Genomic DNA, 23,915 nt, shown 5'->3' with positions numbered 1-23,915 from the left:
TAAAAGGTTTTACTCTTGGATTTGCTTCTTTCTGAGTAATATTGTATGAGTTTATTGTATTCTCTGGGCCTCATTTTCCTCATGTGTAAAATGGCAATTCCTTTCCTTTTTTTTTTTTAATATTTTTTTAGAGAGACAGAGAGAGAGAGAATATGAATTTTTAATATTTATTTCTCAGTTTTCCGCAGACACAACATCTTTGTTGGTATGTGGTGCTGAGGATCGAACCCAGGGCCGCACACATGCCAGGCGAGCGTGCTACCGCTTGAGCCACATCCCCAGCCCTCCTTTCCTATATATTTCATTGGGGGTTGATGAGTCTAATTCCAAGGAATGCAAAAAAAAAAAAAAAAAGAGGGGACTTATTAATAACTTAATTCAGGAGCTGGGGGTGTAGCTCAGAGGCATGTGGGAGGCCTGGGGTTTGATGCCCAGTACTGTAGTGAAAAAGAAAAAAAAATTAAAAAGATGAACAATAATAATCAACCTACTTTTATGAGACCCGTATACAAACTGTATCAAATGTCATCTGAAGGATTATAAATCTAAGGCCTTCGTGGGCTGCTTTTTAAAAGGGCTGGAATGAACACTTCTTACAGTAAATATCAAGAGCACAAATCATCTCATTTCCCAAGTTATTGCTCACCTCAATCACATTTGTTCAGATATTTCAGTCCAAGGAGTGTGCTTCAAATAGCTGGGGATTCAGACTGCTATACCTTCTTTCACGATTTGTTGTTTTTGTTTTTCTGATCACAGCATTTTGTTGTTGGGATTTGGAACATTGCTGTATTTGAGGGCTACAAAGGATCGTCATCAAATGAAGACAATAATCAGCTAGATCAAATTAAATGTCCCAAACTATAATTTATATTCATTATTTTTGTTTGAAAGAAAGCTGCCTTTGTCAAAGTGCACAGACTATAAGATACAAAAGCCTTTTGTGGTTGGTTCAAACTTCCTATAGAATTCCCACCAATTTCTTTACCTCCTGGAGGACAGGATAGGCTAATTCTTTGGCTTTTGCTGACCCAGCTTGTAAAACCTTCTCTAAATATTCCTTGTCCATCTTTAGTTTTTCAATTTCATTTTTAATTGGAGCAAATTTCTCAATCACAGCATCTGCCACCACCAGTTTGTAGTGGGCAGTATCGATGCCTGTGCTGCGGCGGACCACCTCCTCTGTGGTGAGCCCTGTCACCGCAGCGTGAATCGAGACCATGTTGGAGACGCCCTCTCGGCTGGCAGGGTCGTAGGTGACCTCTGAGGTGAAGTCCGTCACAGCCTTGCGGAATTTCTGCACTATCTCCTCTGGGCTGTCTGTTATTCGGATGGTGGCCAATTTGTCAGGATCAGATTTTGACATTTTGGAAGAAGGGTCACGGAGGGATTTTACCTTCTTCATGGATGCTAGGTCAAAACACCAACACACATGCCAAAAAACAAAAACAAAAACAAAAACACAAATAAATCAACAAGACTCACTGCCGGGATCTGGAAGATATCAAGAATACCAATGACTTTTTTACCTGTCTGGTTATAAAAATAGCAAATATTCATTGTGAAAAAGTCAAGCAATTTATGTAAGTATGAAAGTAAAGATTATCTGAATTATGTAAAACTGTTAACATTTTCTCCATACTTTCAGGCATCTTTTAATGCATTTGTCCACCTAAAATGTATACTCTTACCCAGATGGAATTATGCCAATCATACTGCTTTTGCTGTGTATAACTTTTAAAAAAGTATTGTTTCTTCTCCTCTCTGCTCTTCCCTATTAGTAATCATTTATTTTTCCCCTGCAACCATTGCCGTTTCTACTCCCCAACCAGTTTTAACAATCTGCAGTAATCCTTCCATTTCTTTACCCAGGATTATACACACACACACACACATACACACGAGAAATGGCTTGTTTATTGCTCTGATAGAATCAAGATGTTAAGCTGTGCTTCATAAACCAGTGTTATTAATAGTTGCCTATTTTATGGCTATTACAGAAGCATATAAAATTGAAAGAGGTAAAATAATGATAGGTCATATATTAAAATCTTATTTACTTATTTATTTGCATTATAATTCTTAATACACCATTATACATTAAAATCTGATTGTTAAAAGAAGTCTGACTTCAATGCATGGGATTTCTTGAATTTATTTGTGTGAATTTTTGAAATTACCTAGAAATTTATACCTGACTTCTGTCTCTGAGTTGAATCTAGGATCATATTATACTCCTTTAAATACTGTCAGCTTAATAAACATGAACAGTGCTTAGGTTCCATGATCTCTGCCCCTGCCACAAAATTTGCAAGTCTATCAGAAGGCTGGTAGACTTACAGCATCAAGAAGGTTCCAGACTGACATAACAATGGAGGCTGAGGCTGATCTCTGAGACCCAGCAGGTGGATTATACATTCCATCTCTGAGGTTCACTTAAGAAGACAGAATATGAGGATTATAGATTCCCTCTTAGTTGACGTAGATTGAGTGAGTACTCAGGAAGTCAAGGTCAGCAGGCTTTGGGCTTACAAATGCTCAGCATAGGACCCAACTCTGCCACAACTAGACATGTGACTTGGACACAAAGTGAGCCTTGCCAAACCTTTGTTTCTTTACCCATAAAAGAGGTGAAGATATCTGTCCTACCCAATAAAGTTTGTTATTTTAATATATCTATTAGGTAAATTATATAGTACTTTACAAATTAAAATCATTATTTTTAGTTTGCAGTTTCTTCCATACTTCTCAAACATTTTAGTTATCTTTTTCAATAATCTAGTGTGACGTGCCAGTCCTACATGACAGAAACAATGAAGATTCGAGTTCCAAATCCTGAAGTTTGTCTATGAGAAAGCCAAGTTTTGTCCTAAGACAGTTCCCAGCCTCCATCTATTATCCAGTTTTCACTTCAAAATATGCCCGGATTTAACAATCATGTGTTTGTTACTTACTGAGGATGGATTTGGGCACTGGAAAGAACTCCCCATACTTCTTGTTGAAACCTTGTGCTAGGTCCTGAACTAGTTCCATGTGCTGGATTTGGTCCTCCCCGACAGGAACGTGTGTGGACCTTTAATAAAAGACAGAAAAACTCAGCAAGGCTTCTTCTTAGATGGAAATGATATTGCAAGCAGCTGCATTTCCTGTGTCTATTTCATTGTTGGTGTTCAACAAATGTTCACAAACTACAGAGGGAACGTTGAGACCCAAGTCTTTATCCATGTATCAGACAAATGCTGGAGAGATGTTTGTCTACTCTGGTTCAGTTTCTTCCATAGCAGAGGAATGCAGCCATCAACACCAGTGTGACAGGATCTCGCTGGGAGGGAGGCATGGGATCCCCAATAGCATATGCGTTACACATAATTGTATTCTAAAACCACTCCTCATTCCCTCACTCAGTCGGCACAGATAACCCGAGGAGCCTGACCAGATGCTTTTTACTCAGAGCTGTGGCTTGCACTCGAAAGACACTCCTCCCCATCTTCAAATCAGATATGGCAGAAAGCTCTCTCTCAGGCAAGTGTTTTCCCTCCCTGTCACACAGGGAGTGATTCAAGATCTTTTTGGAACACACTACTTCATTTTCAAGTAAATTGCAATCACAGGAGAATTAAGATGCTGGAAGGAATGTAAATAAACAACATCTCCAGGTACAATAATAGATAGATCTTGCGTTTTTCAGCTTCTTGTTGCTGAAAATACCTGACTTGAACAACTTAGAGGAGAAAAAGTGTCTTATGGCTCAGGGTTTCAGAGGTTTCACAACATCATGGTGGAAGGGCATGGTGGAGGAGCTGCTCCATTCATGGTGGCAGGAGGCAGAGAAAGGGTAAGGAACCACAGAGTAGATGAACCCTTCCAGGGCATGCCCCCCCCCCCCCCCCGACCTCTGGCCTCCAGCTACAACCAACCTGCCTACAGTTACCACCAAGTTAGTCCTTTTATACTAGCATGGTGGGATTAAGTTACAGCTCTCATTGTCTAATCTTCCCACCTCTGAGCATTCTTGCATCAACACAGCAGCTTTGGGGAGATAACTCATATCCAAACCATAACAAATCTCAAAAACAATGCTGAATGAAGGAAGCAAATTTCAGAAAACACCTAGAGTACACATTGGCATTTATGTAAATAATAAAATTACATAGGAAAATACTACACATTGCTTAAAGAGGCATAGATCTGGAGTGATAAGTACGAAAACATACTGGAGGGGTCTCCCCAAATTCATGACCATAGCTGCTTCTAGAGAAAGAGAGAAGGAGATGGGTCTGAGGAAAGGAACAAAGGAGGCCTGAATTTTATCTATGATATTTTATTAAAAAACAAAGATGTGAAACCAAAAATATCAGAATGTGGAGAATCTATTTATAATGATTTTAATTACACATACAAAATTTGTAGGGTCAGATCATGCTGAGGTTCATCAAGAAGAATTAACCATTTCACAGAGAAGATCGGGTGGGGAAAATTGTACTGAAGTGTTACTGTGGATGGAGATAGTGATGTTAGTATTTCATATCTTGATTGGCAAGTTTATATTTGATATTTGATAATACAAATATAATAAAGTGCCATAGTTTCTTTTCTTTTCTTTTTGGGTACTAGAAATTGAGCCCCAGCAGTGCTTAACCACTGAGCTACATCCCCAGACAGTTTATTTATATTTTTATTTTGAGACAAGGTCTTGCTAAGTTGCTCAGGGCCTTGCTAAATTACTTAGGCTGGCTTTGAACTTGTGATCCTTCTGTCTCAGCCTCCTGAGCTGCTGGGATTACAGCATGTACCACTACGCCCAGCTACACAGCTAGTTCTTTTCAAGGAAGTTTAATATTACCCCCTGGGAGAAGCAGTCAGTTATCTTGGGCAAGTTTCTTACCCTTTCTAAGCTTTCAATGTCTCTGTAAGTGGGGATCATAATGCTGCTTATCTCATTGGGTGGTTTCAAGGATAACAAACATAGTGCTTGATGCTAAGGGCTCAGTAACCCTTGCTGGCGATATGCCGTATTAAGAGCTGACATAATGAAGGACAAAATGGCACAAGAAAGATACATAGAAGGGTCCTTGATGTGAGGTGCACTGTGACATTTTTCAAAGAGATCATTTCCTTTTTTGGTAGCTGACTCATACCACAAACACATAGTTCCAGAGATGCTCAGAGACCTGAGTGGCAATCCTGATAATGGTAGAAAACATACCTGAAACGGACATTTCACCTATCAGGTGGTCTCCAAATACAAACAGTATGCTAACAGAATTCTGAGAACTCTTTTAATTTAAAGAAAACAGCAGGGACAGAGCAATGAATGGAAAGGTAGACTTCAGGGACAAAGAAGATGAATCAGGAAGTGCTTTCTGTTCTTAAGTCAGTAAATAAATGTAGGAAATTCTACTAAAGGACTGTGAGGATCATGTCCATTGTTCCCTTCCACACAGCGTGGAGCAGAAAGCCACTGGCTCAGTGGTTAAAAAAAAAGATGTAGGCCCTGGGTGTAACCCATTCATGCCTCACCTTTGAGAATTTCCCTTCTTTGGACCTTGTTGCTCCTGTCTGGTAATTAGAGTGAGGCTGACGTGCAGAGGTCACTTTGACTCCCCCAAACCAAATTAGCCAGCAGAGCAGGTTAAAAAGCAATTACAGTAGCCCATAGGAAATCAGAATGGACTGCAACTAACACAGAAAAAACAATTACCATAATCAATACACTTTAAGCACATCAGAATGAATATTTCCACATGCCAAAATGGTTCCAGATTCACCAAGCAACCAAACTAAACAGAAAACACATTTAGTTTTCATAATGACGCTGTGTGCGTCTTGCCTTATGTCGGATCCCTGCCTCTTTTCTTACAATTTGGTGAGGTTTTGATTTTTTTTTAAAGGAATAAAAAAATTTTAATTTTTTTCACCTGGTCCCATTGCGCCACGTGGCTTTTGCATCTGACTTTCGTTTGTTTGTTTCTGGTCTCTCCTCCTCCTGCTCCTGCTTTTCTTTTCACCTCCTATAATTTATCTTGGCTTTTACTTCTTATCCATTGAGTTTACACTTCACATTAATTCAGCCTGTCTTTGATTCTACTCACTTATGGGGCTTATTCTTTTCACGTTTTTAACCTCTCTCCTCATACTCTTCCTTTCACTTCAAATAATTTAGTGCTGTTCTTTTAAAATTTATACCCAGCTTAATGATATCCATATTAATGTGCCTACTCTTTTTCTTTTTCTCCATTTTCTTTTTTTTCCCTTACCCTGACTGTGCTTTCTTAGACACAACATAAAACAAAAGTCTTTCATAATTTTGATTGTTATAACTTCTGTCACATAATAATGCGTCTGATCTTCTTCTTTGGTGACTAAACCATTTTTCTTTTGCTTAGTTCCTTATTGCATCTTCATTTACTTGGGATCCACCCCACCCCTCTGGCAGAATTAGAGTCCAGATGAATAATCATTGCTTACATATATCTGCTAGCAGAGATTTGTTCTCTTGTCATCCCCCACCACCCTCCTACTTCCTTGGCTAGTGTTTGTGAATTTTCAATGCTGCTGCCTTTACCCAGCCTGACGGAACAGGGGTTTGGTGTTGTCTCTCCTATCATGAAGGATTGATCTCCCATCACTGGGCAATTGTTGGATGTGCTTTAATAACTCTAATTCATCAATTATTTAGAAGACCCACAACGTGACAGGTCCAGTGCTGGGTACTGTGAGAGATATAATAAAGTGGTTACCATCTCCAGGAGGATAGATATTGAATAAAGCTATACATTTTTCCGGTTAGTCCTCTTTCAGTATTCTCATTGCAACACCATCAATCTAGTTACTTAAGAAATGTGTGGTCATCCCTGACAGCCCACACTCCTGCACATCCAGTCCAGTACACATCCTGCACATCCTTTCACTCTGACCTCCTAAAACTCTCCTACATTTGGTGGGGCACTGTGGTGCACACCTGTAATCCCAGAAAATTGGGAGGCTAATGCAGGAGGATGACAAGTTCAAGGCTAGCCCCAGCAACTTAGTGAGACCCTGTTTCGGAAAAAAAAAAAAAAAAAAGTAAAAATGGCTGGAGATGCAGCTCAGTGGTAAAGTGCTTCGGAGTTCAATCCTAGTGCCACACCCCCAAACCAAAAAATCTTACATTTGGCTGCTTCTCCTTCCTCTTCATCATGGTCCAAATTAGACCAGTGAAATAGCCTCTGAAAAGTTCATCCTAGCTGTGCATCGGTAACTCATTTTCTGTATTTTAATCAGTTATTTAAGTATAAATTATATTCTGTCCTTAAAATGTACAAAAAGCTTCCCACTATGTTTTGTCTGCTGACATCTTAGCTCAGCTCTCTTCCTTCTATGCTGTCTCCCTATTTTTTAGGGCCAGCAGCCTAGAACCTATTTCAGATTGCCTTCCTAGGGTTTTGGTTTAGTGTAGCACTTGCCTGATGGCTAGAAAGAAGAAAGAGAAAGAGAAGAAATGATTGTTCAGAGAGTTGTGGATGAAAATGTGGGTATTAGCAGTCTGCAAAAATGAGGCTCAGGCAGCTGCTTTCAGGATCTTATAAAAATCCAGGATAGCCTGGTCTCACAGAGAAAGGAAGTAGTTTAAGAACTGGAAGTCTTCAAAGCAGTTTTAGGAACTCTAAACTTTTAAGACGAGCTCTCAAAAAGGTTATCAAGGGCAGTAGTCTGATCCTCATACATTATGAAAACTTTTCTCTGACTCGACTTACTGAGGTATTGTCCATTTTACTCTCCTTACTCTTTGGTTTTGGTTTGGTTTGTGTTGATTTCATATGTCCATTTCCCTACCGGGAGGTGGTGGAACCTTTAGGAGGTGAAACTTAGTGGAAGGAAGTGAACTCACTGGAGGATACCCTTGAAAGGAATAGTGGGGCACTGGCTCCTTCCTGAGTCTGTTTTGCTTTCTAGCTGCCATAGGGTAAGCAGCTTGGCCTCACCACATGCTTCCCACCATAATGTTGTGCTTCATCACAGGTTCAAAGTGACAGTCAAGGGAGCATGTACTGAAACCTCTGAAACTATAATATACGTTTTCTCCTTTAAGTCGACTTATCTCAGGTCTTTTGTCACATGATAGAAAGATGACTAATGGCTTGGTTTCTTCTTACTCAGTTCTTTTTCCTGTGCTGGGGATTGAATCCAGGGCTTCATGAATGCTAGGCTAATGCTCTACCACTCAGCTACAACCCAGCCCACTCCATTTCTTAAGGTTCCTGTTCCCTCATATCAGCTCTTGCTTTCACTATCTTCTTATCCTCCTCTCATGTTTCTCAGTTTATTTTTTTTGTATTGGGATTGAACTCAGGGGCACTTTACCACTGAACTATATTCCCCATCCTATTTATTTATTTACTTATTTAGAGACAGTGTCTTGCTAAATTGCCTAGGGCCTTGCTAAGTGGCTGAGGCCAGCCTTGAACTTGTGATCCTTTTCAGCCTCCCAAGGCTCTGAAATTACAGGCGCGCACCACTGTGCCCAGCTTCAGTTCAAATTGTTGAGAAAGATAACCTATTAGACAGTCAACTGTTCTCCAATGTGAGTAGACATAACAACTCTCCCCTGAAAGTTAATTTCTTTATCTGTAAAATGGGAATACCATCACCCATCTATCCTACAGAGCTGCTGTGAGAATCTGAATAGATAATGTGTGTCACAGCTATTATAATATCTGGCAAACAATGATGGACACATGTCAATCCTTCCTTCTCTCTCTCTCTCTCAAGGCCATGTACAGTTTCTTTTTCCGAATTAGTGACTTACCAAATAGTTGTTGAATTTGAATAAAAATTACATGTGTGTATCTGAGAGGGAAAGACACACATATGAAGAGAAAGAGAGAAAGAAATATATACTTAATATATAGCCAGTCTATTGAAATTAGGCATTCAGATAAATAATGCAGGGTACAAAATAAAAATTATGAATACTTGCTATTTTTGAGTATTTTATCTTCCTTCAAAGGGCTGCTGATATTATGCTTTCAAATTAAAGACAGTCTCAGTTCTCCATTCTTGGGTTCCTTACCAAGTTCCACCAAAACATTATGTAAATCTTTTATTAACCTATCTGGAAGATTTTTTTTTTCTAATTCTTTCTCTTGTGTTTGTCCTCCAGCCCACAGCACCATTTATGTTCTAACGCTGATTTTGACAAGAACAAGCATCAAATCTATATTTAACTTATATCAACATTTTATGAAGAGGCCACATAGATTTACTGGCAGAAAAAAACAAATGTTTTATCCATCCTTCAACCTACCAAACTACCTGTCTATATTTATAATGTAAATATTCATAGACATTCTGGCTATGACCTTTTCCAAAATCCAGAAATATCTGAAATAAAACAAAAACAAATAAACAATACCCCCACGAGTGCAGGTTGTCTAACCTGAAACCAGACAGGAGGCAAATGTTCTTCGTAAGAATAGGAACAGGCAGATGTCTGCCCATGTCTATTATCTAATTATGGCACCAGATCTGGCAGATAGCTGGAAGGCTAAGGTAGTAGTCACTCATCTTGAACACAGATAATTATCTAGTTGTACAGAAAAACATCTCTATCTATTTGAACAATCTGTATCTAAAATGCCAGAATGCTGATGAGGATAGATAAGAATCCCTCCACTATTATCCTCCTTTTAGAAGGTAGTCAAGAGAGAGGCACCTCATGCTTTCCTTAAGACAAGTTCTAACCACCAAATAGACCAGCAAACATTAAAGGAGGAATATGTATTGCATGGGAATTTCTTTGCTACAGAGAGCAGGCTCGGGGATAATAGGCTGAAAAATAAATGCCTATCCTTGGGGTCAAGTATTTTTATGTGAGAATCCTGCTGATGTTGAAGAAAGTAAGACAGACAAGAAGTCATCAGAGACTTTCAAGGTTTACCGTCCATGTCTGAAATACTTATAGTTTTGTATGAGATAAAAGGGCATTCACAGCCTCAAGCCTGGCTTTAAAAAGGACAGCACATAAAACAAGTTTTGAGATCTTAAGAGGCTATTTTTGCCAATGTCATTCTTTTTTAGAAGTTCCTCTTATATCTTAAAATACCAGGTGATATCAATTCGTACATAATTTGCTCAATAACCCCCACAGGTATATCCATGAGTCCACTTATGGGATAAGAGAACTGGAGTATTTTACAATTCTTCCAATTGTATTTTGGGAAATTGAGAAAAACATACATTATTTCCCCCTTATCCAAACTTTTAATTTCTGCAGTTGTAGTTTGTTGGGGTTAACTGTGGTCCAAAAATATTCCAAAAATTCCAGAAATAATCGATTCATAAGTTTTAATGGGCATGACATTCTAAGCAGTATGATAAAATCTCTCACCATTTCCTGCCCCCATTCATCCTGCTTGGGATGTGAATCATCCTTTGGTCCAGCATATCCATGTTGTATATGCAACCAGCCCATGAATCACCTGGTAGCTACCATGGTCACCAGCTGCAGTGTCGGGGGCTTGTGCCCAAGTAACTCATATCTTACTTAATAATGGCCCCTGACACAAAGTCAGTGATGCTGGCAATTCACACATGTCTAAGGGAAGCTGCAAAGTGCTTCCTCTAAATGAAAATGTGGGACAGTTTTCAGCTAAAAGAAAGGAAAAGAAATCATATGCAAGGTTCCTAAGATTTATAGGACCAGTGAATCCTCTGAGAAATCATGTAGAAGGAAAAAAAATATGTGTTAATTTTGCTGTCAAATCTCAAGTTGCAAAACCAACAGCCATGGTGTGCAAGTGCTTAGTGCTTACTGTTTACTTCCATCTCATCATGTAGGCACTGTGTCATCCCACATTGTCACAGGAAGGGTGAATGAAATACAGCAAGATATTTTTGGAAGAGTCCACATTCACATAATGTGTATTCCAGTATATTTTATATTAATTAAAAAATCATTTATGTATTTATTTTGATGCATGCTAGGTAAGTGCTCTGTCACTGAGCTACAGCCCCAGCCCTCCAGTATATTTTATGACCGTATAATTAGACTTCATTCTGCTTCCTTTAAAATATCATTGGCTTCCCAAGATATTAAGAGTCTAGCATTTAAGTTGATACAACAAGCAGACACATAATCCCATGTGCAAGTTTTGATCATAATTAAAGACAGGTTGCTTGCTCTCATGGACGTTGCCTGTTTGTGGAGTTAGGCAACTATTCTTTGGGCTGTTTCCATCATAATTGTCCAAGGGCTTTGAAGCCCTTCAGTGAGGAGGATACTGTCATCTGTATGCTATCATCAGGTTCACAGGCAAAAGAATTCTAGTTCTCCTAGGGGACAATCATGGCTTTAGGGGGAGAGGGATGAGACAACAGTCCCTGATGCCTTCCCAGCAACAAGGCAAAGGCCAGGAGTGCACTTGCCTGGGAGGCTTTGCTTCTGGAAAGTCAAAGGGGTGGGGGCCGGCCAAGAGAGGCTAATGGAGAGAAATCAGGGAAGAGCTGGGGGAGAAACGAGATCCCAAGTCCTGGCCAGTAACAGAGAGCACAGAGAGGAGCATTCTTTGTTGTGTATTTTTGAGGCCTATAAATGGCAGCAGTAGTCAACTGGATGGATTACAGGTCCAAGAAAAGTGAGGGTGTATCATACATCATGTTCAAAATATTTTGCTCTCAACCTTCAGGTTAAATATGTAGCCACAACCCACAGGTGGCTATTTAAGTTAATTAAAGAAAAATTTTAAATTCAGTTTCTATGTCACACTAGCAACATTTCAAAGGCTCAATAGCTACATGTGGCTGGTGTTTCTGGATTCAGAAAGTGCAGGTAGAACATTCCCACGGTCACAGCAAGTCCTATTGGTCAGCATCACGTTAGAGTGTTGATTACTTAAAAATATATCAACATTTAAAGCTTGAAGTTTGTTCGTGAGGAAATATATACGGCACCGAGGTTAAGAGGCACGGACCCGAACTTTTGGCACTCAAATCCTGTCTCAGCATGCTACCAACCACTCAGTTGCCTCATCAGTGAGACATGGAAAATAATAGTACAAATTTTACAAGGTTGTTGTCAGGATGAGTATACATAAAGCATTTATAAAAGCTCCCAATATACAGTAAGTGCTAACTAAGTGTTTGCACTTAGTATTGTTAGTTTCTCATTGAAGCACATTTCCATATTTTAGTATCTGTTATTAGAGAATAGATATAAACTTATTCACGTGTCTAACTCTTTCTGCATGCCCCTTCTCCACAAACCAAGCCTTTGTCAGATGGGTTAAAACACTTTTTTATCATGGCGATGTGTGAGAACAGGGGTGGCCTCTCTCCTTACTTGTAGGAGAGAACGTCAGCTGCTTGGAGTACTGGGTATGTGAGCAGGCCCACAGTCCCGTCATGCTTCTGCTTGGCAGTCTTTGCCTGTGGGGGATGAAAAGAGGAGGGAAAGAAATCTGATTTGAATCTAATTATATTGCTCAATTAAGAAATTTTTAAAGTAAGCAAAGTGTGATCTGAAGCCACCTGTAATAACATTATATGTCAATTCCTTTTAGCAACTCTAGCCGTCTTTAGCTGGTTTGTCTTCATGCTCTTGGCCTGGGCAGGAATAAGGTGAATCAATTTTTCTTCATTTTTTTTTTCCTGGTACCGGGGATTGAACCCAGGGGTGCTTAACCACTGAGCCACGTCCCTAGCCCTTTCTTATATTTTATTTACAGACAAGGTCTAGCTGAGTTGCTCAGGGTCTCACTATGTTGCTAAACTTTGAACTCATGATCCTCCTGTCTCACTCTCCAAGCCGCTGGGATTACAGGTATGCACCACCATGCCTGGCTCAAGGTGAATCAATTTTACTACTGTCCCTTTATTTGATTTATTCATGTGTTTCTGGTCCTGGGATTGAAACCAGGTACCCTCATGCTAAGCACGTATTGTAACACTGAGCTATCCCACAGCCCCTTGCCCCATGGAAGGATCCCACACTGCTACTACTTTTTACTCATTTCACTAAAGTACATACTAAGGCATTTTCTAGGTTTCCAAATCAGATAAATTCCAGATTTCACAGATAAGAAAAGAAATGATCACGAAATTAAATTTCCACAAATTAACATGAGTTAACATTCCCTTATTACAATTTATCTGATAAGGGTTGGTTAACAATTATCACTGGATAAAATCATGAACATTTAATTTGGAAATGAGCAAATGGGAAAATAATTCAATTTTTAAAAGTTAGCAAAGCATTAGATTTATAGTCTTTTTAATATTCGCATACTGGACCTAGAATTACAAAGTAAGCAAGGAGACATGAAGAACATTGCTTATCGAGCACCTGTTACATCTGCTTTGCCATTTGTTACTCATTAATCCTCCAAATAACCTTAACCTCATGCCCACTCTCCCATCAAAATCAAGCTGGGTGCTCTTATCAGATCTTTCCAGGGCCCTGATATCCTTCCCTCAGAGCACTTTTCACATGTTGTGACTTGTATAATGTCTTTCTCTAAATAGACTACAAGCCTCCTGCAGGGCTACTCTGTCTTGTTGACTGTACTATCTTCAGTATCTAGCATGACAGAAGACTTGCAGAAGACATTGCTGTAATTCACTAGAGAATGAAGGCCCATAGAAGGCAGTATCACCCCCAGGATGAGGGTTTGAAATCGACATGTTTCCTATAAATAGAAATCATGGACCAGTGGAGAGGCTTCTCGGGAAAACCAATGTGCTCACAAGACCCTTAGAAGCTATTTCCTAAGGAGAGCAGTTCCTAATTAGTATTAGGTTCCTACAAAAAGGATTTCACCATTCAACTTAGTGGTAGAGTATTATGATAATCTAAACCTAAAATCAAAATATAGAACATTAGAGAAGCTAAGGCTAAGGCGAAGTCAGTGTCTAGACAGGACCCACTGCCTGGCTCTGTGATGGTGCCTTCTCTTGTCCTTGCCTGAGGGAAAGGAATAAAGGTCTCCCAGGGGCCTTTTCTCTAAGAGCACTAAATCCCATTCATGAGGCTCTCTCCTGAGACCTGATCACCTCTCAAAGGCTTCTCCTGTGGGGGTCCGACTCACCAAGAGCTATGGGGAGACACAAACGTCAGACCACAGCTTTCAGGCACTGTCACTACAAAGCTGTTTCTATCGGGTATGCAAAGGCTTCTGAAGACCCACCTGAGGCCAATGGCCCTGAAAGTATGCTCAAAGCCAGCTTGAAACTGAAAGTCGTGTTGACATAACTGGGGCTACCTACCTCAAGTTATCCAACTGCAAAAAAAATAAGTGGAAGTAAAGTACTTTGAATTATACAATTTATTTTTCTCAATCAAACTTCGTGTGAAAGTATATCCTTAATTTTTTTCTGTGGGTTTGAACAGTTGCCTGGACTCAACTTGTTTAAAAGTTAAATAAAATATGTTGTCTCTTCTCCCCACAGTGAAAACATTTCTTCCTTACTGCCAGTTAATTCCCGTGGGGATGGGGGGCAACAGCAGTAATCCAGAAACTGTGATTATTTGTTAATTATAACGTGGTACTTTTCAAATCATTACCAAGTCTATCCAAACACAGACAAAAAAAAAAAAAAGATTTTTAAATGAGAAGAAATCTTGGTGAACCCAAGTCACATTTTGTTTAATGCCCTGAAGTAGAGAGGTGGAAGAGGCTGTCCCAGCCTTCCGGGGTTGCATTCCACAGAGGAAAGCAAACTCAGGGCTCCCGGGGCCCAACACATGCGTAACCAGAAGGGAAAATGGTGTCCTTTCTGATTTTTAAGCAGATCACTGATATTTACCTTCCACTGGTGTAAATGCTGTAATCGAGGCAGCCTGACCATGCAGGTAAGGATCCAATTTAATTGTGTGTGTTCAGACACCTAAAGAAATAAAACAGGACATCAACAAAGGTGGCCAGTGTTTCCTTGCATGGAAACAAACTCAACAGACAGCAGGTATCATCATAGGCCACTGAAGACACCCCAGATCAAGGTTATTGAAAGAAGGACAAGCGGAGAGGGCTTAGTTGTGATTCATGCTGCATAGAATCTTCGGCGAGGAAGAAATTATAAAGGCCAACTCATGCACACATTACTCAAGTGTTTAAGTTCTCCACAGCATCCCTAGCAAGGAGGTGACCAGTCTGTTTCAATATCTTCAGTGAGAGGGATTCATTACGTCCTAAGCCACCTATTTTACCCTTTAAAAGCTAAACTTACTAAAACAACACACACACACACACAGGTTCCAAGTCCTCTCTAAATAAGTTTAAAGTATATGAAAAAGAGCTATAATATATCATATGTACATGGCAGAAAAAGGCACCAAAGTTAAAGATTGAATTCTTGAGATCTAGAGTGATTTGAATTTTAGGGATTGCTTTATCATCCCATCATCTGGAAGGGTATTTTTATCATTTCTAGTTCTTCCTCTACTTCCTTCTCTTTTTCTAATCAACAGGAAAATATCAACTTTCCCAACTTGTTTTTGTTTGAATCAAATTTAATGAAGTAACCAACGCTAGCAAAAACTGGGATGATTCTTGGGCCCTGGCCACATTCTACCTGATCACCCAGAATTTAAGTCCTATGCATCCCGTTTTGGGCCCTGGAGATTCCCAGCCGTTCATCGACTGTGGCTTTTTTTTTTTGTGTGTGTGTGTCCATAAGATTTCCTTAAAAAGCAGAGACTGTTGCCAACTCTGCAAAGTGGCCCCAAATGTGTTCTTTGTGGGTTTTGCAAAAGGAACATAAAGGAATGGGGCTGAACCAGTCCAGGCCGATTTTACTAGCGAGGAATCACCATCTGTTGTAAGAGAGTTTCTCATTTTTTTCCCTCAAGTTATAGGGAGGGAAGAGTTGTTTCCCACGTGTTTGACAAGGAATCACTTTTGAAGTTTTGCAAGTTGCTGGGCTGAACCTGTTGTATTTCTTCCAAGAGGCATTTGGGTTTCATTGAGGCCAGTGACTTTGACAGGACTCCCCAAGCAAATTGCTGACTGCTGCTATAAACAAACAGCTATCAGACAAAACAGCAACTGGGGATGTAAGCAAGGGGATTAGAGTAGCCTCTAGTCCATCAAGCCAAAGGCACTCCTGGTAGAACTAATACAAGGCTGTTTTTAGGCATGAAAAAATGTAAGATGATTTTTTTTCCCTTCTTTACTGAGTTGGGGAAAGGAATGAAAACACAGAAAATAACCATGGGCATGTGGAAAGAGACAAGATGACTCCTTCCCTTCATCTCTGGTTCACATGCTTAGCTTCGGTGATATGGAAAAAAAAAAAAAAAAAACTATCAATGTCTCCATGAACTCAAGTATTTTCCTTGGATAAGCTTTTTATTTGGACATATGGAATGAAACTTACTTAATGTTTTTCAGAGATCTTCCTAGTGTTTCCAAAATAGAGGGCATCAAGTTAATTCAAATTATTCTCATGCAGAAAAAGTAGGTCAAAGGTGATTGATTTTTCATAATCCAGCTTCAATAATTGCACAAGAAAAGAAGTACTTCAGAATTTAGTTCTCTTCCTATTCATGACAATTTTACTTGAGGAAAAAGAAAATATGGTAGGTAACTAATTACAATATTTTCTTGCACTGTGAAGCCACAAAATAATAAGATCTGTTCTAGCCATAAAAAAAAAAAAAACAAAGGTATGGGACAAGAGACTGGCCACAAACAAGTCAACTGTGATTAAGTTGAAAAAAAAAAAAAAACCTGAAGATTTCTGACCCTCTAATTGTAACAAGTCAAGTCATGTATTCATCAGCCACAGCAGTTTTGCCTGTCTCGTTCACTCCTATGAAACACAGCCTGACATTATATGTGCTCAGTAAATACTTCTCAATGTACAAAGTCTATGAAAGGCTCGGGAATAATAGGGCCATTAGATTTGTCAACTTGATGCTGATCCAGACAGAAGCCATTTCAAGGGAGTGATTGAGATAGATTACAAGGGCATTAAGAGTGGGGCTAGGATGCAGGATATGAAGACAGAGGTCTGAGGAGCATAGCAGAGGGGGTAGGAGGACCACCTTTGCAGTAAAGCTACCTGGATCTGAATGCTAGTTCTGCTACTTAGTAGCTGGGTGACCCTGGGTAAGTAACTTAATTTCCCTATGTCGATGTTTTGTTACTTATAAAATGAAAAACAAATAATAGTACCCACAAGAAGGTACTTAGAATAATACCTAGCACATATTTATCAATATTATTATTATTATTATTATTATAGATAATTTTTAGAAATACTACAGAAAATTCCCATATAACCTTCACCTAATCTCCCCCTATGGCAACAACTCGCATAACTATAGTTAAATATCACAACGAAGAAACTGAACTTCAAACAATCCATCCTACCCTAGTTAGATTTCACCAGTCTTACATAGTGAAATCTAAAAAGGGTCTATTTAATTCTATGAAATTTTATTTACATGTGTAATACATTTTTTTTTTTAGGGAAAGATAAGAGATGGGTAACAAAAAGCAGTTAGAGAGCAAACATTTTGTTTTTTAAGGGAGGAAAGTCCTACGGTCTTATGTACTAAGTAGGAGGAGAGCCAGGAAGACACAGGAAGAGGGTAAATCAAAAAACAATGTTTTTGAAGGAGGAAAGGGAAAGGTGCCGAACAAAGGCAGAGAAACAGAGGACTAAAATGTCTTCCGCTGTAGTAAGAGGTGAATGTGGCCGAGGTATATCTTGTGAGCTAGGAGTGGAGAATGGAGAATTCAGAGGAATTTACTTCTAATGAGCTCTGTTATCTCTGAAAATAGAAGACAGGGCAATTAAAAACAAATGGGGTAAGAAATATACTTTACAGAATTTCTGGGTTCGATAGGAAGGAACAAAAGATCTTCCAAAATGGAATGAGAGAAGCCAATGTTTTGAAGATATTCTTATGGGTGAAAGGGGCCCATGGTGCATAAACTGTACTCTTGGGAAGCCTCTGAAATTCTTTACAGCACACTGAAATACTCTCCTTAATCATTATAGGTATTTTTGAAATTTGCAGAAGAATTCAAATCAGTTCACTGCACTTTTAACTTAGTAAGGACTTTTCAAAAACAGAATCCACAAAATGCTAAACATGAAGAATAACCCTTGGTAACATAAACTGCATTAAAATCAGGAACTTCTCTTTATTGCATGCCTTAAAGGCAAACTAAAGCTATGTATGATATACCACTACACATTCACAGAATGATTGAAGTGAAAAATCCAACAGTATCGGGAGTGGTGAGGATGTTGAGTAAATCCCACACACTGTTGTGGGATGTAAACTGGTCTACTGACTTCAGAAAACGGATATACCCTAGAGCTCAACATTCACTTGTCCTCTGACCCCCAAATTTATTTCTAGGTATATATTCAGCATAAATGTCTTCATATATTTCCCCAAAATAAATGTGCAGGCACACTGTAACAATCCCAAATTTGAAACAATCTAAATTTTCCATGTGTAGTTGAGTAGACACATAGATCGCAGCATACAAAGAATAGGCAATAGCAAGGAGGATTAATGAACAATTAAATGGAACAACATGAATGAGTGGAAGAAAGAAGCCAGGTACATACCAACAAAATGAGTGCATATGAAAAAGAAAATTTATACAACATTCACAAATAGGTTACTTTGGGAGCCAAGGTAGTAAGTAATTTGAAAGAGAAATGAAGAACATGCTAGCACTTTAGTAAGTAATTTGAAAGAGAAATGAAGAACATGCTAGCACTTACATGTGTGCATTCAGTTTGTGAAAACAGATTTATGATTTTGTGCTAGTAGGCATGTTTGTTGTAGCTAATATAAAGTTTATATAAAAAAACTGAAAAAAACTTGAGTCAGGTAGTAAAAAACTCAAAAGATGTGATAAATACTAGATTGCATACAACTGAAGAGAGAATTAGAAGAAACAAACAAACAAATAAACAAAAAAAACCCCCAATCACTCCATAGAGAAACAGATGGCTCCCAAATCAAAGCCGACTCTACATCCTTTCAATGTGGTTAGAGGAGAAAATGGGTTCCCAGCATTGAAGAAAAAGGAGGAGGCCAGAGCTGCCATCATACTGTGCACACCGAGGTTTCAGTCCTGTTTCTTTACTTCTATTCCTCATTACACTCACTCCCTTTGCAATTTCATCTCCTTTCCATTGCTTTAAGTGTGGTTCATGTGACTGATGATTTCAAACTTACACCCCAGCCACACTTCTCTGATGAGCTCCAGATTCAGGAACCCGACCACCTGTTCAGCATCGCCGTGTGGACATCTAATGGACATCCCAAGCTCAACTTTACTGAAACTGACCTCCTGATCCCCCATCCCAGACCTGTCCTGTTCCTGGATGGAAACTGTACCCTGGCAGTTGCTTAGGTAGAAACCTTGTGCCATCCTTCACTCCTGTTTTCTCACACCCTGTAGCTAACCTACCTACAAATCTTGTTGCCTCTATCTTCAAAATACATTCAGGACTTCACCACTTCTGCCCCTGTGGCCCGGGGCACCATCTCTCTCCTCTGGCTCACTGTAATAACTTCCTCAGTGGTCTCTGCTTCTACCCCAGGTCCCCTAGAGCCTATTAGTAACTGAGCAGCCAAAGGGAGCCTTCCAAAACATAGATCAGATCACTTCTTGGCACAAAACCCTTAGATTCTCATTTCCTCAGAGTAAAAGGCAAAATCCTGTAATGAACTGTGAGACCAGGCAAGGTCATTTCCCCTGCTCAACACTGTTACTTATGTCACTCTGCAGGCTCCTCCAGCAAGCTGGTCTCAGGTTCCTGGAATACACTGATACACCCTCACCCTAGGGGCTTTGCCATGGCTCTGTCCTCTGCAATAATTCTCAACCTCCTGATACTCACCTGAAGTCTGCTCAAATATTATTTTATCAAGAGGGCTTATCCCCTCCACCCCGTTCCCAATTCTCCTTCATCTTTTCCCATATCATTTGTCACTGTTTAATACACTTTGTGTTTGGCTTATATAATATGGTTACTATTTATTTTACGTTTTCCCAACAGAATGTAAGTACTATGATGGCAGAGATTTTGGTCTGATTTAGTCACTGATACAACATGAGTACTGAGTACCTAGGATATAGTAAGTGCTTATTAAATATTCATGAAATGAATGCATGAATAAAGTTAAAAATTTAATAATAAGAAATGCCTGTTAAAATGTGGTATAATAAATGTGGCATAATGGCACACTGTTCACGAATATAAGAAATAAGCTAGATTTACTTGAATAAACATAGAATATAAAAACCCAGTTTCATGAAAAAAAGAAAACTGCAAAAAGGTCCTACAGCATTACACCCCTCATGTAAAAAATTTAAACCACAAAACAAGTTATATATAGTTTGATGGAATTATAAGAACAAAACATGAGCATGTGGAAAAGAAGTGTGATGGGCTGGGGATGTGGCTCAACTGGTAGCGTGCTTGCCTGGAGTGCGTGCGGCCCGGGTTCGATCCTCAGCACCACATACCAACAAAGATGTTGTGTCCGCCGAGAACTAAAAAATAAATATTAAAAATAAAATTCTCTTAAAAAAAAAAAGAAAAGAAGTGTGAAATATGAACTAGATGGATATACCATGAATCTAAGGTTTTGACTGCCTGGAGTTAGAGAAAAGTGATGCAGGGGATGGAGGTAAAGAGGCTGGGCCAGGAGAAGGATTAAAGAGACTTTTAACTTCATCTGTATATATATATATATTTTTTTTTCAATATAAGAAGTCAAAGTAAATCCAGATATTAAGAATCTTCATTCAGCATTCCCAAATGCTTGGCATATCATTATCTGTATTTCATTATATTTAAAAAAATCAAAAATATTTAATTAACAAGAAGAGTACAAGGAAGCATGATTCCAAAAGATATAGCTGTAGGTATCAATCACACCTAGCTAAGCAATTACTTGGTTCAGTAATTCCTGAATCAAATCTCTAAGATACTCTCTGTCCCTTAGGGTTTTACTATTTCCCATATAAATGTTATCTTTCCAGGAATCAGGTCCTGTAAGTTTTAGATAGGACACTTGGAAGACTGTTCAGACTCACAAATTCCCATTTATTTCTTCCTCTTGGAAACTAGTAATTTCATGCTGAGTTATTTTTATTAGACTCTTATCATCCCCATGACAAATCCCCTTAACAAGAACCTTGTTTGGGAATCTGATTTTAATTAAAATAAATCTGTATCAATGATAAACTCTCTTTCCAACTGCTCTGCCTCCTGTCAGTACTTGTATTTGCCAATGAATATTGGTCTCTACACACTTGGTGTTGCCTATTTCTTTCTAACACTTCCAAAGCTAAACAAGTTGCTTCTATCAGCCAGTTCCTGACTTAAAGTCATATCCATCTAAATTCTGTTGCTTAATATGTATTCATGTATGTGTGTGTGCATTTTTTCTTTACCTGTAGAATTGTATTTATCAGCTTTTGCTAGGCTATGTCAATAAATAAAACAGAGTGCTTATATTAGAAAACGTTATTATTAGAAAATTATTATTATTAGAAAATGTTTATATTAGAAAAAGAAGAATGGTTGCAAATTAATAAGGTCCACTAGAAAGTTAGTAAAGAACGAGGAAGTAATTTCAAAGACAATAGATAGAGTAATGAAATAGGCAACAAAGATACAGTAGCCAGCCTCACAAAATCATTTGTTCTCTAAAAAGATTCAGAGTAGCCTCTAGCTAAACTCATCAGAAACAAAGAACAATGGATATTTCAAGAAAAACAACCCAGAAGCTGTGGGTAAAAAAGTGGTAAAATTTTAGCTTTCCAATGCAAATGAGAATTTTTGAAAACAAGTATCCATCACTATGTGCTACACAGTTTCCCAACACTTGCAGACTTCCCTGATGAGATAGCTGGTGATATTAACTACATGTTTGTGGTTTTTTTTATCTTATAAACAAAATGTGTTTTGTTTTATATAAGTCAGTCTTAAAATACATTTTGGAGATAATAAAGAATAGCTTCATGCCATTAAACCAAGAAAGAATTACTTTAAAAAACACTTCAGAAGCACAGAATCACAAAGGAAAAGACTGAATTATGTACATTAACATGAAAACTTCTGTACAATAGACAGCATTTAAAAAGACAAACCATGGTCTAAAAAAAAAAGACAATATATAACAAAGGATTAATATTCAGGATATGTAAAGAACTCCTACAAAACAGTAAGAAAATATAAACAGGCTGGGGATGTAGCTCCGTGGTAGAGTGCTTGCCAAGCATGCATGACACCCTGGGCTCAATCCTCAGAATCACAGACACATACATACATACACACACACACACACACACAATTACAAAATGACTAAAAGATATGAAAAATTTACAGAAGAAATTAAAAGGGTTGATAAACGTGCCTAACCTTACTAGTTTTCAGGGAAATTCATATTGAAACAATAAGATAGTATACTCCATCGATAATAATGGCAAAAGTAAAATGTCTAATAATACAAACACTGCTGAGGAATTAGACCAACAAGAACTCTCCTGTTAGTGGGAATGTCAATTAGAATCCAATTTGGAGAGCAGTCTGGCAAAGCCAGTGAAGTTGACCACATATACATCAGATATCCTCATGATTCCACTCTTAGGCATCTATACTTAGAGAAAGTCTTTCAGATGTACACACAAGTTGTTTCCAAGTATGCCCTGTAGTATTGTTTATAGTAATAAAAAGCTGAAAAAAAAATCTATATATCCTTGGCCAGGAAACTGGGTAAATAAATTGTGACAGAGCCCGACTAATGGAATACGATACAACAGTCAAAACAGACTAATCTCAGACATGTAACATTGAACAAAATAATTATGCATGCAAGAAGATATGTAGCGTAATATCATTTACATAAAGTTTTAAAAATGCAAAAGAAATCATATAAATTAGGGCCATATCATATTAAATAAAAATATAAACACATGTGGGAATGATAAATATCGAAATCAATAGAGTGGTTACCTCTGGGGGAGGCAGAGAGTGAAATGGGATTAGAGTGAGCTAAACAAAAAGTTTCTATTATATTTGCAAAGTTTTATTTCTAAGAAACAAAACTACCTGAAGCAAGTATGCTAAAAGGCTAGAATTTCAATCATCTTTACACTTTTCTGAATGGCTGAAATAGTTCTTAAAAGCTTACCCCAGAAGAAACTCCTTTAACAAGAAACTCTCCTGAAACTCTTTTATTATTAAGGATAAAAGGAGCTTTGCCATTATTTTGACCTCCACCTTCTAATCCCAATTTACCTTTGTACAAATCCTTTGCAAAATCAGGGAGCCCCTGGGGAGCAGTATATGGACGGCCAAGCATGATGCACCATTTTACTTAAATCCCTATTAGAGACGTTCTAAGGGGGATTCAGGAAAGCTGAGGAACTGGCCCAGTGTATCACAACTGAGAACAGGTGACAGTGACATACTAGCTAAATGGGTCCAGTTCCAAAGCCTGTACTCTTTCCACCACGGATCTGATGGCAAGAAAGGAACTCTTCTGGAAGGTATCATCAACTCGAACCTGTTTCTGTGTGTGGGATGGACGCAACATGCACACTGCACCTTGCTCATCAAGGCACACAGGGGTGCAGATCTGGGCCAGGGAGGGGTACTGGTGGAGACTCTGAAGAGAGGGAAACGTGTTAAGAGTTTGCTGATCATTTTCCTAACTTCCCCTTATTTATACCACAGGCCACTTGGATCCTTGCCTCCAGGAGGAACTGAGGAGGTAATGCCACCTTTACAAACAGACCCCCCAAGCCTGTCCCTCCATGCTGCTGGCTGTTTGTCCCCTTTCTACCAGGAGCCGAACATACACCTACTGATGGTTTTTATCAACTCAGGATTCAACAAACCTAACTATGTACTCAAATGCGCTTCCAAAACCACCAGGATAGACGGAAGAC

At 38.8% G+C, this 23,915-nt stretch overlaps 1 protein-coding gene across 4 annotated transcripts in view; it reads right to left on the bottom strand.

Annotated features, from left to right (window-relative positions):
* Positions 1-936: 936 nt before the first annotated feature.
* WARS2 (tryptophanyl tRNA synthetase 2, mitochondrial) overlaps positions 937-23,915 on the bottom strand; it is a gene marked incomplete at its 5' end in the record, with an annotated part of 82,908 nt that continues 59,929 nt past the window's right edge. For 2 of the 4 annotated variants that reach the window (XM_081308514.1, XM_081308515.1), the window contains 4 exons: positions 937-1,410; positions 2,955-3,073; positions 12,320-12,405; positions 14,782-14,862. In XM_081308514.1, the coding sequence (XP_081164640.1) occupies positions 962-1,410; positions 2,955-3,073; positions 12,320-12,405; positions 14,782-14,862 (735 nt within the window). In that variant the 3' untranslated portion in view covers positions 937-961. Of the gene's footprint in view, positions 1,437-2,954; positions 3,074-12,319; positions 12,406-14,781; positions 14,863-23,915 lie in introns of all 4 variants that reach the window. The other 2 variants (XM_081308516.1, XM_081308517.1) reach the window with 2 other exon arrangements.

This window comes from Spermophilus citellus, assembly GCF_964194105.1.
Source record: "Spermophilus citellus genome assembly, chromosome: 9".
NCBI lineage: Eukaryota > Metazoa > Chordata > Mammalia > Rodentia > Sciuridae > Spermophilus > Spermophilus citellus.
The sequence above is the reverse complement of the archived record's forward strand: the minus strand, read 5'-3'. Positions and strand labels throughout refer to the sequence as shown.